This window comes from Podarcis filfolensis, assembly GCF_964270895.1.
Source record: "Podarcis filfolensis genome assembly, chromosome: 16".
Lineage (NCBI taxonomy): Eukaryota > Metazoa > Chordata > Lepidosauria > Squamata > Lacertidae > Podarcis > Podarcis filfolensis.
The window spans coordinates 3376523-3395234 of record NC_139620.1 but is presented as its reverse complement, the minus strand read 5'-3'; the positions used below and the strand labels follow the sequence as shown (position 1 = coordinate 3395234).

At 46.5% G+C, this 18712-nt stretch overlaps 1 protein-coding gene across 1 annotated transcript in view; it reads right to left on the bottom strand.

Annotated features, from left to right (window-relative positions):
- The window catches only part of LOC310751764 (hepatocyte nuclear factor 6-like), a 29976-nt gene extending 22957 nt beyond the window's left edge, over positions 1 to 7019 (bottom strand). Inside the window, exons 1-2 of the mRNA XM_083591377.1 lie at positions 6971 to 7019; positions 4340 to 5459 (exon numbers count right to left, since the gene is read on the bottom strand). Coding sequence (XP_083447503.1) covers positions 4340 to 5282 — 943 coding nt within the window. The 5' untranslated portion in view covers positions 5283 to 5459; positions 6971 to 7019. The remainder of the gene's footprint in view (positions 1 to 4339; positions 5460 to 6970) is intronic.
- Positions 7020 to 18712: the final 11693 nt, after the last annotated feature.

Genomic DNA, 18712 nt, shown 5'->3' with positions numbered 1-18712 from the left:
AAAAGCCCCCCACACTTTAGCTTCCCCCTTTAAAGAACAGGGACAGGGGAGAGAAATCTGATTCCGTCTGCACTGTAGGCAATCCTACCTAACTCATATTTTCCAAACCCAGGTGCGAATTGAAACACAGCTGTCCTTCAAAATTCGCACTTTTCTGAATTTTGCAGTGCAAAAGTAACGGGTGTGCAAATGCATATGCTTGTGTTTCTGGTGACGTTAATGACAACATTAACTTTCAAATTTTTAATTGGGAAAGTGCAGCTTGCGGGGGATTCTGCAATCAACACAATCAGCATTGCAAGGGTTGAGCTAGATGACCGTAAGGGAACCCACTTCCACCCCTACAATTTAACACCTTGTGCATCCAACTGTTTACTCAGTAGAAATTACACCACCCCACACATCCTGGGCAGTTTTTAATGCTTTACTTTCAATCCTGGGCAAGTCTACTCAAAGGTAAGCTCCCCCACCACCACTGCCACTTCTGCTACCCAGGCCTTATTCCCAGCCAAGATGTGTGAGCAGGATCACAGCCTTATGGCAAAACCTTAACCTTGTCTTCTTAGAAGTGAGCCCTACTTATTTCAGTGGGGATTACTCCCAGGTAAGTAGGGTTAGGATCACTACCCAAGCCCTGCAACTGAATTGTAAAACGAAATCTCCTTTTAACACCTTTCTCCAATTTTCTTTCTTTGTTACATATATGTATATATAAAAACAACATCCTACTAAACCCAGCAACACCCATAATTTAGATACACTGGGGGTGGTGGATATTATTCTAAATAGATTATCCATCTCAGTTTGCCCTTGCATCATGAGAGCTAGAGGCACGAAAGAAGAACAGAGCAGCGTGTGTTTGGTGGCAAGGAAATTTTTCGGAGGGGGCAATTGGACGCTTGCAGTAGCATCCAGTAGAGGCCATGGGAAAATATTGGAGGGAGGCTCAGAACAATACAAGGAAAGCAGAAATATAACCACAAAGAATCTGTGGACAGATTTCCCTATTTATTGGGCAATCTTACCCCAACCCCCCAACCCCAGCAAACCACTCTTACAGATATTGGATCCGACTCTATTGCAAAAAGCCTAATCAATAGCCGAGATTCATATTACCCAACAATAATGGATCCGAGAGGGTGATTATTCATTCAGCGCTCCAATATTCAGGACTTAACAGTTTTCAAGAAGTTGCCATAATGGTGACCTTTTGGCTCTTGCCTCCCTCACACCCCTCTCTTCGTTATATATATATATATATATATATATATATATATATATATATATATATATGAAAAATAACTGTGAGGGTTTACTTCCACACTCAGCCATCTCCACCCGCCTCTCTGTGATCATGCAAGTGAATGACAGTTTGCGAGGGATGGGGAGGAATGGCGCTGAGCTGCAGCCCAGCACCCAAACACCCACACGGAGGCATTTTGCAGGCCCCAATGAAGCCCGGCGTTGTGGTCAGCCTCGAAAGAACTGGCTGAGGAGGGAGCGCAGGGTTCGATCTCCTCGCCACCGTTGTCGACTTCCTTTTGGGTTTGCCCATGGCGGTGTGCAGATCCTTGCCTGCAGCTGGGGAATGGTGCTCAGAGTCCCACTGTCCTCCCTGGCCATTGGCCATGCTTGCTGGGGCAGATGGGCGTTCAAGTTCAGCAACATCTGGAAGGCCAGAGGTCCCCCCCACACCTGGTCTGGAGCTTGGGGATATCCCAGGGGCCTGACGAAACTGGTGGCTTGAACATTCAAGCTGGCGCCAAAAGACTTTGACTCCATCTTTTCACCTCGGCAACCCATCCCAACCTATGGCCTGGAAGGCTAGGTGCAGGATTTCTGAATGCCCCCAGTAACCTAGGCTGGGATGCTGCCCTCCTTCCAAGCCCAGTCCTGTCTCTCAGTGTAAGGACATCAGGAGAGACCTGCTGGATCCGGCCAATGAGGGCCCCTTTGGTCCAGCATCCTCTTCCCTCAATGGCCCCTGATAACATACAAATCTAGCTAGACTGCCTCTGGAGCTGGAGGTTCCATAAGGAGAGCTTGGCTGTGATTTCCATTTAGTAGCAATCACTACCCTCTCTCAGGACATACCAACAAAGGAGGAGTGGATTTATAAATTAAGTGAGTCTATAGAATTGGCAAAATTAACTTCAATCATAAGATATCAATCAAATCAAAAGTTAAGAAGGCAGTGGAAGTATTTTGAAGATTATATGTCAAAATATTATTCTAAAAACGATATGTTAATAGGCTTAGAATAAAAAATGTAAGCAATAATAAAACAAAGAAAGAAAGAAGGAAAAATAGGAATTTAACAAAAATAATTTATTATAGAATGCAAGGGGGAAAGGTAGAAATATAAAGAAGTTGAATTGCTGTGGAGGGAAGTAGAGGGTGGGAGGTGGGTTTTATAATTAAGTGTATAATTATGCAGCTGTTGTAATTTAGATATTATATTTTATGTGAGGGAAACATTGGGAATTTTGGTTATTATGTATATACGTTAAGTTTCAATAAAGATCTTTGGGAAAAAATCAAAAAATCAGGAGAGCCTGTGCTGCTGGATGAGGCCAGAGGGGTCCCGTCTGGCCCAGCACCCTGATGTCCCAACTGGAAGCCCCAAAGCACGACCTGAGTGCTTACAATTCGCAGCAACGGGTCTTCTCTAGAGGGGCTTTCAAATTTCAGCAGTGCCCTGTGCAACACCAAAATTTGGTGCGCGTCCCCGCCTCTCAACTCCCGTTCAAAGTCTTTGTCGCGGTGCCCTCTCGGCTCAGCACCCAGTGAGGGTGGACCAGTCGCAACCCCCTAAATCTGCCTCCGTCGCTGGAGGGAGCGCACAGCTGCTGTGGCCTGTAGCCACAAACAGCCCAATCCTCCTTCCTGAATTTGTCTAATCCTCATTCAGAGCTGCCTCCTGTGGGGGTGAGTTCCACAGTCTAACTGTGAGCTATGTGAGGAAGAAGTCCGTCCTTTCGCCCCCAAGCCCTGGGCTGGACAAGGTGTTCCTCCTTCGACGTGACCCTTGGCAGGTCTGCTGTCTCAGCAGCCGGGCCTAGAGAGTCCAGCGAGGCTCAGTTCCCAAGCAAGGGCCTGCATAGAGAAAGTTGGGGGCGCCCCATCCCATTTCGCTACCTGAAGCAAGATGGGAATGTGTCGTCTCCTGCCTGCCCCCCGGCTGCCACCACCGCACCCCACGACTTCCACCGTATGCTGGAACGCAACCCCGTCGCCAAATTCAGCGAGGGAAGAGCACTGAGCAAGGCTATGGCCATGTCTTCTCCACCGATGGGGTGAAACTCAGCGAGGGGGTGGTTTCTGCTGCCAGTGGAAATGGACGCTGCTTCACCCCGACTAATGGGTGGTCTGGCTCTGTTAGCAGCGGTTCCCAAGTGGGTGGTGCCACCGGAGGGATGGGGGGGTGGGATTCCCTAGTGGGGAGCTAAGGCGCAAGGGGGCAGCAGCGGCTCCAGGAGACGCCAGCGCCCAACAGACTTTGGAAAGCCGATAGCACTGGATCCAGTTCATTCCTTCTGCTCACTTAATTAAACCAAATAGTTTTGGTTGGATTTCGAATAAATGTGCAATTAATTGTTCCTCTTTTGAACTCCCTCGGGAGATGCTGGATCTTCCTTCCTTGGAGGTTTTTCAACAGAGGCTGGATGGCTGTCCGTCATGGATGCTTTCGCTGAGATTCCTGCATTGCAGGGGGTTGGACTAGATGACCCCTGGGGTCCCTCAGGGGTGCCAACTTGAATTTAAAAATGGGGGGCCTAGGTAAGCCCCAACCCACATAACCGACCACAAGATTATGAATGACACACCATTTGAATGGCAATGTGCGTCAGCTTGGGGATGGGGCTGGCCCCCTCAAATATTTTATTGGGGGGCAGCCGGAAGGGATTTTGGCCCCCTAGGAATGGGCTCCTGTGCTCCCAACTCTACAATTCGGTGAGTCAATGAATTTTATTGGGCTACCATCTTCCTTTGTGGGTCATGCAAACCGCTGTTCTGAATAATGCTTTTATTGGGGTAGCAGACACAGGGGATGGGTTTGTGGAACCGAGGGGGCAGCATAGCCATCAACCTTTCCCTTTTCTTGTGAGGAATCCTATTCAGAATAAAGGAATTTCCCTTAAAAAAAGGGAAACGTTGACAGCTATGGGGGGCAGTGGCCCTGAAAAGGTTGTGAAGCCCTGATATATAGGGTTGCCACATCTGCCGAGGACCTTGAGGGGGGCGGCAACAGCCCCTCCTCGCTTCCTTGTATTGTTCCAGCCTTGCCTGCCTCCCTTGCTTGCAGCTGGGGAAGGGTGGGGGTCAAAAATTATCTTACCTTCTAACCTTAAAGCTGCCATCCTCTGGAACTCTGGCTCCTGCAGCCACCTCCACATCCTCTTGAAGGTCTCCCTCCCGGACTTGAGCTTGCTCCAGGGCTTGGGGTTCCTCAGGAGGTCCGAGAGGGTGCCCTGCGACCGGCAGAGGACCCTCTCGGCGAAGATGGCTTGGGGGATGCTGTAGCGCTTGAGCTCCGCGATGATCCTCTGAGCCACCTCCTTGGTGTTGATCTCCTCCAGCTGGCTGGAGAGGACGGTGGTCTGGGTGGCGATGGGCGGGTTGGGCCGGGCGTTCATCTCCGCCCGGGGGTGTCCGTAGGGGGTTTGGCCCATGGCGCTGGGAGAGGCCATGGTGGAGTTCTGCGAGGGGGACATCTCCCGGGAGAAGTGCTGCTCCATCCTGCCAAACATGGCGGCCGAGTGGGCCTCGAAGCCGTTGCCCAACACCATCTTCTCGTTGCCCAGGGGGGCGGAGGAGTGGCCTGCATAGTTGTGCATGGGGCCCAGCTGCGGGCTGGGCAGGGAGGACAGGCTCTGCCCCATGCCGATGTCCTTGGGATAGGGGCTGTAGAAGTTCCCCCCGGCGCCCAGGCCCCGGTCCTCCCGCATGAGGGTGAAGCTGCCGATGACGTTCCCCATGGGGAGACACTGGTGGTGGTGGTGGTGATGGTGGAACTTCTCGTGCAGGGGCTGCAAGGGCGTCAGGGTGGTGTAGCTGTTCCCCGCCCCAGCGGAGGGCGACTCCCCGCCAAAGCCCAGCCCCGGGTGCAAGGTGGTGGCCAGGGCGTGCTCTGCCCGGTGGTACTCGCTGCCCTCCAGGACGGAGGCCACCAGCGACGGCCTCTGCAGGGCCGAGTGCAGGGCCCGACTGTCGCTGTGCATCAGCTCCTGCTCCTGGATGGACATGTCCCCGCCGTTCTCCAAGCTCAGCTGGACGTTCATGGTGCAAGACCCCTGGCCCTAGGCCATCATCTTCCCATCCGTTGGGCGAACCGGGTCTGAAATCTCCAGCTCACCGGGGCTCTAGGAAGATGGGAACTGCGGGCTCTGGAAGGTGGTGGTTGGTTGGTTGGTTGGTTGAAGAAGACCAAGGTGGTGTTTCTTACCGTCCTTGAGAACCTTCAGTGGGACAGAAGAGCATCAAAACATACAAAAGAGCCTGGGCTACTGGATCAGGCTCAAAGGCTCACCTAGCTCAGCTCTAGACTAGGTGGGCCTTTGAGGAATCTAGATAGACTGGCTCTGGACTTGGAGGTTCCATAAGAGCATAAGGAAAGCCCTGTTGAATGAAGCTGCAAGGTCCAGCTCCCAGTTAGTTCAGTAGCCAAAAGCCCCAAAGAATCTAACTCAGGCATAGGCAACCTCAACCCACCAGATGTTTTGAGACTGCAACTCCCATGATCCCTAGTAGTCAGGGATGATGGGAATTGTAGTTCCCAAACATCTGATGGGCCGAGGTTGCCTATGCATGATGTAGCTAGACTGCCTCTGGACCTGGAGGTTCCATAAGAACACTGGAAGAGCCTGCCTGCTGGATCGGGGCCAAAGCAAAGCCCATCTCGCCCAGCCTATCAGTGGGCAAATGCCCCATAGGACCTAGGAACGTGGATAGACTGCTTTTAGATCTGGGGGTTCCTTTGGGATATTGGTAGAGTCCTGTGGCTGGTTCATCTGCTCCAGCATCGCGGTCTCCCTGGGGCTGGGCAGATGCCCACAAGCAAGACCCAAGGACAGCAGCAACACTACCAGCAACGGGCATTGAGAGGCAATCCTGAGATAGGTGAACTGCTGGTCTGATTCATCCCAGGGCAGTCTACCCCGCGGGAGCCTTCCCGGGTCAAGTCGAAGGAAGCCCACTGAGTCCCTCATCCCATCCTCACCTTGGTCAACCAGGTTCCTCAATGGGGAGCCCACCTGGAAGGACCTGAGGCCACAGCATCTCTCCCCACCTATGACCCCCAACACTGGCATTCAGAGGCATCTTTCCTCCAACAGGGGAGGACACGGCCATTGGGGTGAGTGGTAGCCATGGATAGCTGCCTCCTCTTCGAGTTTGCCTGGTCCTCTTGGAAAGCCATGCAAGCCAGTGGCCGCCACCACTACAGGATTTGTGGGCACGAATTCTGCAATTTCGCTATGTGCTGGGAAGTGGCTGAGGGGCACACAGGCATGGGAGAATGAAGCCGATTTTTAAAGAAGAAAATGCATTCATCAAGGATGCCAAATTAAGGATGCACCGGTCAAACTTCAAAGCTCATTTGTTCCTCCCTTTTTGCACTCTCAAAACAGGTAGATCCTCATCAGAAATTGGTGTGGGTGGGGGAGAGACTGTTCAGAGATGCTCGCGGCTTCCAAATGCAGAGGACCCCACAAGCTCCTTGCCCCACAAGTAAAGTGGTCTTGGCACTCCCCACTTCCTGAACACAAAGCGAGGGACACCTGCCCACTCTGCCCCGTCCAGTTCAAGGCAGATTTGGAGATCAAGAGGCAGATTACGAATCGTAGCAAAGAAATCACACACCCATCTTCTCCATCCCTCTGCAAAAGTCCGAACGGCCCTCCCCTCCTAATTTTTATAATTAATAAAAGCAATTAATTAAAAACAGGGGGTCATAATTTATGTGCCTTACCTAGCGTCAAGCGTTGTGTTTTCTGAGCATTTTGGAAGCACGCAGGGCTGTAAGAAGGGGTGGGGGGGAAGCAGAGCAAGAGTGAAAGAGAAGAAGAAAAAGAGAAATTATTTTCAAACCTGAGCATTTTTCAAAGAAAGAAAAAGCATCTTGACCAATTCTGCTTCTTCAAAGGCATTTCCTCCCCCCCCCCCGAGCTGCTTGCTTGCCTCCCCCCTCCCTCTCCTTCTCCACCTTTTGCTGGTGCTTAAAAAATAAAATAAAAATAAAAGAGGGGGAAAAGGCACTTCCTGAACGCAAAAGAGATTCGAACTCCCTCTTTTGGTCAGAAATTAAAAACCCATCTGCATTTCACACTCCTCTTAGTCCCCCCCCCCTTTTCTTTTCTTTTTTTAAAGTCCCACTCTCTTCAGATCTGTCAAACTGACTGGCTGCAGGAATTGCTGAGGGTGTCCAGGAAAATCCCTCATCAGATGCGTGGAAATCTGTTTTTTTGTTTGTTTTTTAAAGCCGGTGTCCATTTAATTTTCAGTTTGTTTTAGAATCGGTCCAGCTTCAACTAACCTCTTCCTTTGTCTCCCTCTCTCTCTCTCTCTCTCTCTCTCTCTCTGCCTTCCTCCAGAGAGCTCTGCCCTGCTTGCTGCTTTTCAGCCCAAAGCCACTGGTATCGATTCCACAACCCAAACCCTCTGCTTCCCTGCTCTCCCCACGTCACCAGCCTAAAAAACTGACAGATCGCAATCAGGAGCCAACCTGATTTAACCCAGTCAGCCCTGGACCCAGAAAGGAAAAGAGAGAGAGAATGAAAAAGAGAAAAAGAGAGAGAGATTGAAAACTGAGGCTGCTGTGGAAGGGAAAAGGGGAGGAAAGAGATGTTCGCTGGTGCTCATCAGTGCCACTGTTGACACTGCCGTTTTGTGGGCGGCTTAGGGTCAAGATCCTCTGCCATTTAAAAGGAAAAGCATTGCATCCCGATAGATTTGCATCTATGTGTGGAGAGAGATATCAAGTGCCTATCTTGGTCTGAGTTTGGCGCCTGGCCATTTCGAGGAGGTGAACTTTGGGAAGGGCCCGTCTCCAGGGACTCGGCTCCCTCCCCTGGCCTGGTGACTTTTAAAACTAGCACCCGGGGTTCCCCATCTAAAACCAGGACTCAGAAACCCAGGAAGAGGCCTCCCCAGATCAATGCAAAGGCCCAGTTTCCTGTTGCCAATGGTGGACAGCTGGATAATTATTGGTAAGGCCACCAGAAAACAAACCACCGCCCCATTGTCTGCTTGCTTCTGGGATCTCATCGGTGGAGCTAGACTGCCCCTGAGTCTGGATGTTCCACCTCTGTGCATTTGTGTTCATCCCCCTATTTAACCCTGTCACCATCGTCTCATATTGCAGCAACGAACTATACACAGCAGGTGTGGATTTGTTGACAGATCTATTTCCCTGTCTGTCTGTCCTGAATTGACGGCTTGCTAATTTCTGCGAGAGCAAAGAAAATACCTCTCTTTAACTTCTCCTTTATGTTGCATTTGGGGCGTCTTTGGGAACAATCAGTAAACAAAATAAAAACGAGGTTTTCCTTAAATATATCCCTCCTCTGGATATTATATAGAGCTTCACTTTCTCGGCTACGTAGGAATTCAGATCACTGTTATTATAAATCAGCATTGGCTGAGTGCTCTTCATCTCCCCTTTCACAAGCGCACAGAAGAATTTATTCAATTTTTTTTCCTCCCTGTGGCAAAATCTTTCCATAGTCCTTTTCCACCCATGAAACAAACAAAACACAGGCCTTCTTCCTATCTGTTTATGCGGATATTGGTCATGAGAAAAGAGTGAGCAGGTGGATGGAAGCATGTCCAAACCAAGTGACTTTTGTAGTCGAACGACAGGAACACAAAATGCAGAAGGCATTCTGAACACCGGGCAGTGTGTGTGTGTGTGTGTGTGTGTGTGTGTGTGTGTGTGTGTGTGTGTGTGTTAAGATGCTGTTTTAAATTGGCTGGGTATTCTGGGATCAATTATAGAATTTATTGACTGTATTCATACAGCCCACCCGATAACGTATATACTGTAGATAGCTTATAGATAATAGATATTATAGGGGTAGGTTTTTTTGTTAGATTTGTAATATATCTATATCCATATCTATCTGTATATATTTCAGTGAGATTTCTAATAGGATAACAGAATAGAAGTACATCAGAATTGAAGAAAGAAAATGCAGATTAATGTGTCCAGACAAGTTCATATGTTGATATTCATGCTTAGTGATATTCTCCGAAGATAGAGAGAAATTCGGGAGTGAGGTTGGCTTGTATTAAGAAACTTACAGCAGGTTATGACCAAATGACAGTGGTCCCCAGAGTCGACTCATTGAAATTCATGTGCACGACTGATTTACATCAATTAATTCTGGTGGGTCTACTCTTGTGTAGGACTAAGTGGGAGGCAGAGTATTTATTGGTCTTAAATTCCATGATGGTCTTGGTGGTTTTAATGCACAAGGAAGGAATATTACTAATTAGAAAGGGCTGGTTGACTCTCTTTTCATAGGGGGCTCAAACTGTAACAAAATGTGGGGCACAGGGGATTAAAAATCTCCGCCTAAGATCTGGGAAATCCTGGCTGTGGATAACATCTCACGTCAGTTAAAGGCTACAGCTAATCCCAAATTTACAGATGACTTTTATAGGCATGGTTCCAGAGTGCTTTTTGTTAATAGCCACATTTAAAAACTCAGTACATGTGTGATTTACATTTTTTTAAAATGAATGAATGTATGCATATATGCAACTTATTCTCCATCCAAATCTGTCATCAAAGAGAACAGTAGCTCAATTAATCCGTGCATCCTATATTTAAAAATGGACTCATAATATTGATGCAGTCAGTGCAATATTCAAAGCGTCCTAGGGGTTACTCGATATTTTTCCACCTTCCTGTTTCTTTATGCGGATTTAATTGCGGGTTAGCACATATTAAGGTGCCATTTAAAGAAATGAACAGTTCTGCAATAGACACATGGGGCTATTCTCCTAGGGCAGGATTCTGCTCCTCCTAGGCGAGTCACTAGACCTAGCCGAATAATAGGTGGGCCTGCATCTGTTTACAAAAAAGCCCCCAACCCTGCTGTTTCCTCAGCAACAATCAAGCCTGCAGGCCTTTCTCCAGTGTTAGGAGGTCAGACCCCTAGGCTGGGTGTGGGCAGTGGGGGGAAACCTTTTTAAAAATGGTACTATTTTTGAAACATCTGTGCTACCTTCTCCACAAAGCAGGTAAGCTTAGGGAGTTAACCTTCTGTTCATTCTGCAATTGTGATTTTTTAAAAATATAAAAAGGAGATTAAAAACCCAGGCTTTTAAAAAATATATAATAAGCCATAAAGTAGCAGTGAACAAGACCACATCCCCACATTTTGGAAGCCTGGGTTGGGCGGATTACCAAACAGGAAGATGTGCCCAGCGCACTCTTAGAAACATGCAAAGCTGTGGCTCATCTTGGCGGCTTTTAAATGTACAAACCCTCCTGTATCAATATATATATATCTCAAAGCCTCTGCCCTCCAAAAACGTCCTCAGGGTGATTTAGAAGACACACATGCCAGAAGAGCAGCAACACTTTCAAGAGTCGATCCCAACAGGCTGAATCCTGAACCAATGGATTCAAATTACAAGAGATTCCGACTAAACATTAGGAAGAACTTTCGGACAGTAAGAGCTGTTTGCCAGCGGAAAAGACTCCTGCGAGAGGTGATGGACTCTCCTTCCATGGAGGTCTTTAAACAGAGGTTGGACGGCCATCTGTCAGGGATGCTCGAGCTGGGATTCCTGCACTGAAGTGGGTTGGGCTAGATGACCCCTGGGGTTTCTTCCAATTCTACGATTCTGTGAATAGATCCACTAGAGCCATCCTCTAGTCTAGTGGGAACCTACTGCTTAAAGCAGAAGATGTCCTCTGCTCAAACAGCTAAAATTTGAGACCAGCTTTCTTTTAATAATAATAATAATAAACTCCATTTAAAAAACCTCTACCTTTCCATGGGAGGGAGCAGTATGCAAGCTTTCTGATGACACAGGACTCTAGATTGGTAGGATCAGAAGCGTCTGCTCAAAAGGCTTTTGTAATCTCAGGGCTGAAATATGTGGGTTAGGCATAACCATCAACGTTTCCCTTTTTTTAAGGGAAATTCCCTTATTCCGAATAGGATTCCTTGCAAGAAAAGGGGAAAGTTGACAGCTGTGGGGTTAGGGGGTGTGCCCACCGCAGGAATCGCCCTTCATTCAAAAGGGGTTTGCACAAACAATGTCTTAACATCGCTCAAAACGCCTTGCAATTTTTGTACGGCTCATTTGTTTTTCCAGGATCAATGGCATGGCGTCTGCAACTAAAAAAAATACCGTATTTTTTGCTCCATAAGACTCACTTTTTCCCTCCTAAAAAGTAAGGGGAAATGTGTGTGCATCTTATGGAGCGAATGCAGGCTGTGCAGCTATCCCAGAAGCCAGAACAGCAAGAGGGATCGCTGCTTTCGCTGCGCAGCGATCCCTCTTGTTGTTCTGGCTTCTGAGATTCAAAATATTTTTTTTCTTGTTTTCCTCCTCCAAAAACTAGGTGCGTCTTATGGTCTGGTGCGTCTTATAGAGCGAAAAATACAGTAATCAAAGCCCCAGGAGAGCTGTGGCTCCCAAACTATTTCGCCTATGTCATGGCCTAGATTTGACAACGCCTTTGCTGGACCAGACTAAAGGTCCATCTGGTTCAGTCAGGTGCTTCTGAAACGGCAGCAAGTCCAGGCCACAAAAGTTTCAGTCTTCCCCTCTGTTGCTTTGTCCTTAGCAGTGGCTACCTGGAGGCTGAGTACTCCTGTATACAGGAGATCTACCCTCTGTGATAGTCGAGGGCAATAGATTCCCTCCACGAGCCCTTCCGCTCTGCTATGGGGCACCCCATAGTGTGGGGGTGCATGGCTTCCAACTGTAAGGGGTTGGTATGTGGGTTGTCCAAGTCTGCATCGGGGTCAGATTGGACATCCTCACAGTGCCCCCTCTGACTGCTCCGGGAATTGGGAAATTAATAATAATAATAATAATAATAATAATAATAATAATAATAATAATTTATTATTTATACCCCGCCCATCTGGCTGGGCTTCCCCAGCCGCTCTGGGCAGCTTCCAACAAAATATTAAAATACAGTAATGCACCAAACATTAAAAGCTTCCCTAAACACAACTTGTTTAGGACATGCAATTTTGATCGCTTACAGAATGTTTTGCTGATGCCTCGCCTCTGCCGAGTGAGGAGACCACCAACGCCAGGCGAGTAGGAAACTCAGTTTCAGCCCACTGAAATGACTGGGTCTAAGTTAGTTGTGTTGATTGATTTCAATGGGCCTGAGTACCTTGACATCAGATACAGCCCCACAGTTTTTTGATTTCTTAGCTATATTCATTACTAAAAAAAAACCCCTAGTGTATATTAACAGCATTGGTTTTTTTTTGGGGGGGGGGGTTGTTTGACTCTCCTTCCTTGGAGGTTTTTAAGCTGAGGTTGGAGGAACATCTGCCACGAATGATCTAGTTGAGGTTCCTGCAAAGCAGGGGTTGGACTAGATGACCCCAGGACCCCTTCCAATTCTAGGATTCTGTGATTCTGTCATTACACACACAGAGAGAGAAGTATCTTCAGGGCTGCAGCCCATGTGAGTTTAACCAATGAGCTGTCCTGAGATCCTTTATTTTATTAACGCAATGCCCCCTTTAGGATAAATATTCTCAGGGCAGCTTAATACAATAAAAGACTGAAACAAATTATACCAAAACAATAATGAGATTTATTTATTTTTAAGGGATGATGTTGACATAGGTGCTTTAAGAAATAATCGCATCAGGTTTCAAACGCAACAGAAACAACCCCTCTCTAACTTTTATGAAGAGGGCTGGTTATTTGGGCTGGGAGGGGAAACTTTCCCTACTAAATTCTGCTAATTTGATCCTGGGGGGGGGGGAATATCCATCCCCTGCGTGACATTTATCTGATTTCCTCCCTCCTGCGTACAGGTGCCTGCTTAGAAAGTTGAGGTAATTTTAATCTGTTTTAGTATTTTAACTTCTGTATGTTTCAAAGGATAACTGTGGCTTTTGTTTCCTCAATTCCATTGCTTTATATTTTTGTAAACTGCTCTGAGGGGTGGGTGGGTGTGTTTACAATCAAATGATGTATGAAATAATGAAATATGAAATAATTTCATGAAATAAATAAAATAAAAGATAGATAGATAGATGGATGGATGCAACAGGTATGCTGATTCTTCATTCCAGCTTTCTTGAGATCGTGGTGCCTATGATCTAGGTGAGTAAATTGAGGGCTAGCTGCATGAGCAGGCACAGCACAGCATAAAATGGCAACTGTCTTGCTTGCTTAAGCGTCCGTGCTCATTGGTCCCCATACCTTGTGACATCTTTCCTCGTTTTAAGAGATAGATGCAACCCACTGCAAATCCATGACTCCGGCTGCAAGCACCAAATAAACAATTGTGATTTGAATCCTGCCTAAGCCTCAGACCAGCCAGGTAAATTTATTCAAGCCACAATTGTTCATCCCAAATCGCCGCACCTGCTTTATGGGTAGGTGTGCCTTGTGCCTGTGGTTTATTTATTAACAAATGAGTGTGTTGTACAGGTTATTTACTTTTTTAAGACAGATGGGTGGCCATCTGTCATGGTTGCTTTAAAGGTTGAGATTTCTGCAGGGGGTTGGACTAGAGGACCTTTGGAGGATCCCTTCCAACTCTATTATATATACCCCCATCCTTCTGGTGATTTCAGAGGGGCTTAGTAGATCATGCCAGTGATCTTTGATGCCCTGAACTCTCTACTTTTCTTTCAGGCTAAGTGCTTTAGCAGCTGGTGGATTATGTTGCCGTGCACACTTGTGATGCAGGACTTTAAAAACACATCATGTCAGTGCATTGTTGTGCAAAGTGCAAAGTGTTGGTGCTGACCTTGAAAGCCCTAAATGGCCTCGGTCCAGTATACCTGAAGGAGCGTCTCCACCCCCATCGTTCTGCCCGGACACTGAGGTCCAGCACTGAGGGCCTTCTGGCGGTTCCCTCCCTGCGAGAAGCAAAGCTACAGGGAACCAGGCAGAGGGCCTTCTCGGTAGTGGCCCCCGCCCTGTGGAACGCCCTCCCACCAGATGTCAAAGAGTACAACAACTACCAGACTTTTAGAAGACATCTGAAGGCAGCCCTGTTTAGGGAAGCTTTTAATGTTTGGTGCATTACTGTATTTTAATATTTTGTTGGAAGCTGCCCAGAGTGGCTGGGGAAGCCCAGCCAGATGGGTGGAGTATAAATAATAAATTATTATTATTATTATTATTATTATTATTATTATTATTATTATTATTGCCGTGGGCTGGACTACACAAGCCTTTGGGTCCCTTCCAACTCTACAGTTCTGTGATTCTACTCATCTGGAAGTCTAAATGTTATGCGCTGCCTACAGTTTATGGATACAGAGACCTGTAACAATCTAGCCTTGCATGCACAACCCTTTCTCTTGACCATGGCTCAGTGCAGAATCCCAGAGGTTTCTGTAGGCTCTAAAACAATTCTCCACCCAGCAGTGACTGGTGTCAGTAGTAGGATCCCCAACATTTATTTTTTATTTTAATCAAACCGATGGAAGTAAGGGGTCAGGGAAGGGCCAGTTGAATCCTAAGTATTGTGGACTCACTGTGGAAGGCAAACTATTACGGCAGGGCCTTTCGTCTGCAGATGAAGTTCAAGCACTGTCTGCGTTGTTTTCCTCCTGACTTGATGAAGCGCTCTGCCGAACTCACAAACTTGCATGCAAAGCTAGGATATGTTGGTTGGCCTAGCAAAAGATATTCCCATAATACGTACCATATTTGAGCATTTTCCGTGTCTTTTGTGGAGGAAGCAAGAGGCATTTCTAAGGAGCTGTCCAGCTCATTCGGTGCTGAAAGGAACCGGATTTGCTCGCGTTCCTTAGAAATCGCCGTAGCAGAGATACTGAATGCGAATCTCTCTCTCCAAAATATTATTATAATTGGTTGGTTTGCTCTTTTAACTTTAGCTATCAGTCTTCCCAGACCTTTATTCTACTCGAATTGTGTTTGGATAGGAAATTTTCTTGTAAGTAGCAGCACATTCCAGAATAATACGCTGCGGTTACAGTTTTATAGCATGCAACAATACTTTTCCAGCAAGATTGAGAAAGACTTCAGCTAGGACCAAACGGCACGGGGATGGCTCCATCCCAGATTATACCAAAATCTCCTCTTCTGGAATTCAGTGAGGGGTAAAAAGCCACGATTATTATTTTTTTAAAAAAATGTCCCCAAACAACAAAATTACCGGGTACACTTCCATGCTTCCTCCCTAAATCTTATACTTTGGCAACCAACTGTACAACAGAGGTCAAGACTGGGAAAGGATTTTAAAATATGGGTGTGTGTTGTTGTTTTTGCACAGAAATATCAGTGGCCTCTTTTTCTTTAACTGACTCTGGGTGTGTGTGTGTGTGTGGGTGTGTGTGAGAGAGAATGCAAACTGCGTTTCCTGGAGCGCATGATAAGAAATTGATATGCCCCCCTCCCCGCATCTAAAAGAAAACTATTGTTATAAATAAGGTTTTAAAAAGGCATAGATTTTAAAGATTTGATTTTAGATGCCTGAGCTTCTCCAGAGATCTGTGTGTGTGTGTTTTAAGAGAAGGTAACGCAGTTCTCCTATTATAAGTGGATGCAAATTCAGCAATCAATGGATAAGAGGACAGAAGAAAATGTGGGCATATAGTTCATATTCCAATTTAACCTAATTATGAAACAACAGCAGACGCTTTGCAACTCTGAAAGCCCTCCCAGGGAATCCGAGGCGGCTCCTACATAACTCTTTAAATGGAGTTGTCACATCAATTTGAAATTTTTTTTAAACTCCCTTGGATAGAGTTTAAAACACCATTTGGTTGATTAATTGTCTTTTATTGATCAATCTGCTATTTGGCAGAGGGACACTGTTCGCTGCATAGATTTCAATACATTTCCCAGTCATTAGGAGACACCAAATACTCTTGATTCCTTAAAATATATATACATATACACACACACATACTGTATAGATACACACACACGCATATATTGTTTGATCCCCGCCTCTCGTTTCAAGAAAAACTGAGCAAGAAATATATACACAGCCCCATCGTTCACTCTGCGGAAATGAAGACGCCTATAATGCAATAGGAGACCCTTTTAACAGCAGGAAAATTGCATTATATCAATTTAGTCTTTTCCCCCTTCTCCTCCTTTGCAGGGCTTCAGACAAATCACTTGCCCGTTTTTAATGAAATGCAAGTCAAATTTACTGAGAGGCTTAAAAAAAAACCACCTGACGTGCAAATCAAGTGATTTATAAAGGGGGATAATTATTTCTCCATCCTAAATTTCACTGGACCAGATTTTGGGGGGCAACATTGATTGTTTTTAAGGACAATAAAACCTCCTGCTATTTAATATTTCTCTTTCCCTCAGACTCCAGGCAGACACCATATTTCTCTCCCCCCCCCAACTAATCGAAAGAGGAGAGAGGTTTCAAAATAAATAAAATATACCCGCCCTCGACTAATGGCCGAATTGCTATATTTAAAATATCTCATATATAATCACACACCCCATATCGATGTCCCAAACGTCTTCGGAGGCTCTGTTGTTTAACAGAATATATTTTTTAAGAAATGAAGAGATCATTAGAAATGTGAGCGTGTCAGACAGACGCATTTATTTTTTAATTCCACAATAGTTTGAATTTGCCACGAAATTCTTTTGCACCAATCATTTGGTCTCGAATCACAAAACACTGTAAATAATCTGGGCAGAATGAACTGGGGTGGAGGTTGTTTTATATATATATAAAATTCTTGGTGGTTTTTCTTTTTTCTTTCCAAATCAAGAAATCCAAGTCTCTCAGAATCTATATCTATATATCTGTGTTTGAACTTTGGGATGAAAAGAAGAAGAAAATATGATTAATGCAGGAGGCATCAGAGGAGGACCTCGGTGATATTTCTCTGCAAGAAAAATCTGCCCACGCTGGCAATTTTCGTCCCTAAGTGCTCTTTTTATAGGAGAACTGCGGTCTCTCTCTCTCGCTCTCTAAATGTATGCAAAATCTATTTAATGGAGATCTTCCTCCCCGCCCGCCCCCCCACTCCAAAAAAAGAAAATAAAGAAAAAACAGTTTACATTTTCAAGGTATAGAGAGATACAAGTTTATAAGCACCAGGTCGATTAAAAAGCAGCTCCTCACTAATACGCCTCCCCTCCAAATTCAGGATCCATCAGCTTACACAAAAACAGCCGGTCAATACTGGCTTACTCGAGAGCAAGCCCCGCCATCCGGTGGCTCCACGCCCAGGATCGGGAGCCTGCTTTTTAAAAAGGCTGCGGTCCTGATCTGCGCTCTTACCTTGGGAGTAAGCCTCCCTTTGGATCGCAATGGATCTTTTACTCCTGAGTAAAAAGAGGATCGCGCTCTTAGGGCTGAGATCCCAGGCCCCTTCGCCTCCCCTCCACTGAATTCAGTAGGGTTACTTCTGAGTAATCAGGGTCCTTGGCAGAGGATTCTGTCGCACCTGGATGGGGGAATATTGAATTTAAAGCCATAGCTTTGTTCTAATGGGATAGTATCCGAGGGAGTTTATTCATGGAAGTGAATGGTCAGCCATGTCTGTTAATTACTCTGAGCACGGCCAGAAATGGGTGTCGTGATTCTTATTCTTACATTAATAGAAGCGACCAAGACTGGGGAAAAGCCAGACACGGTTATTCAGACGGGCTTAATGGGTGTTTACAGGCTTAAAGTGTTTTTGTGCATGTATATACAACCATCCTTACACGCTGTTGTTGTATTTCAGAGTTGATCGAGGCCACGAAAGGAGGATTTGAACCCACGACTTTCCCCTGCCAAGAACTTGCCGAGGAACTATGCCCTATTAAAAAAATTAAATGGGAATGAAAATTCCCCCCAAATGGCCTTGCTGGATCAGTCCCCAAACAGTCACAGATTCATAAGACATTGGCGAGGGGGGGGGAGAGTCGGTGGAGTTTACTCCAGAGTAATCCTGCTTTAGGCTCGCAGCTGGAGGGGCCCTGAAACGGCGTTGGAGCCGCGGTTGCCAATTTCCCCCCTTCTCACAAGCCTCTCCGCTCCCATGCCCTTTTCGCAGGGCCTCGATCCGCAGCAGTTCGTGTCGGACTTCCCTCCCTGCGGAGAGGCTTCCTTGCTACAGACCGAGCTGCCAGTTATAAAGGTACACAAGAGCCGGCCAGGGCGTTTTGCCCTGGTCAGCTGGCAACCTTGAAGGCAGTCCAGGCGTCATATTCAGGGGAGAACCCTATTTTTCAAGCGCACTCCCATCGCCTGGAAGGTAGCTCCTACTCACGAGGCAACGGGGGGGAAGATCACCATCTTGCTGCTATTATTATTATTATTATTATTATTATTATTATTATTATTATTATTATTTCATGGCAGCGGATTCCTGTGCCTTTCCCATCTGCCTAGCAGGCAGAAATCCAACAGGTTGCAGCTGCCCTCATTCCCCTTCGGGGCGGGGATGCTCACCTGTTGAATTTGCCTGTTAGGAGGCTGTGAGGCGCACAGAGTGGACACAACGCAGTCACTCTAAATCAGATTTCCGGGGTTATTTTTGACCCCAGC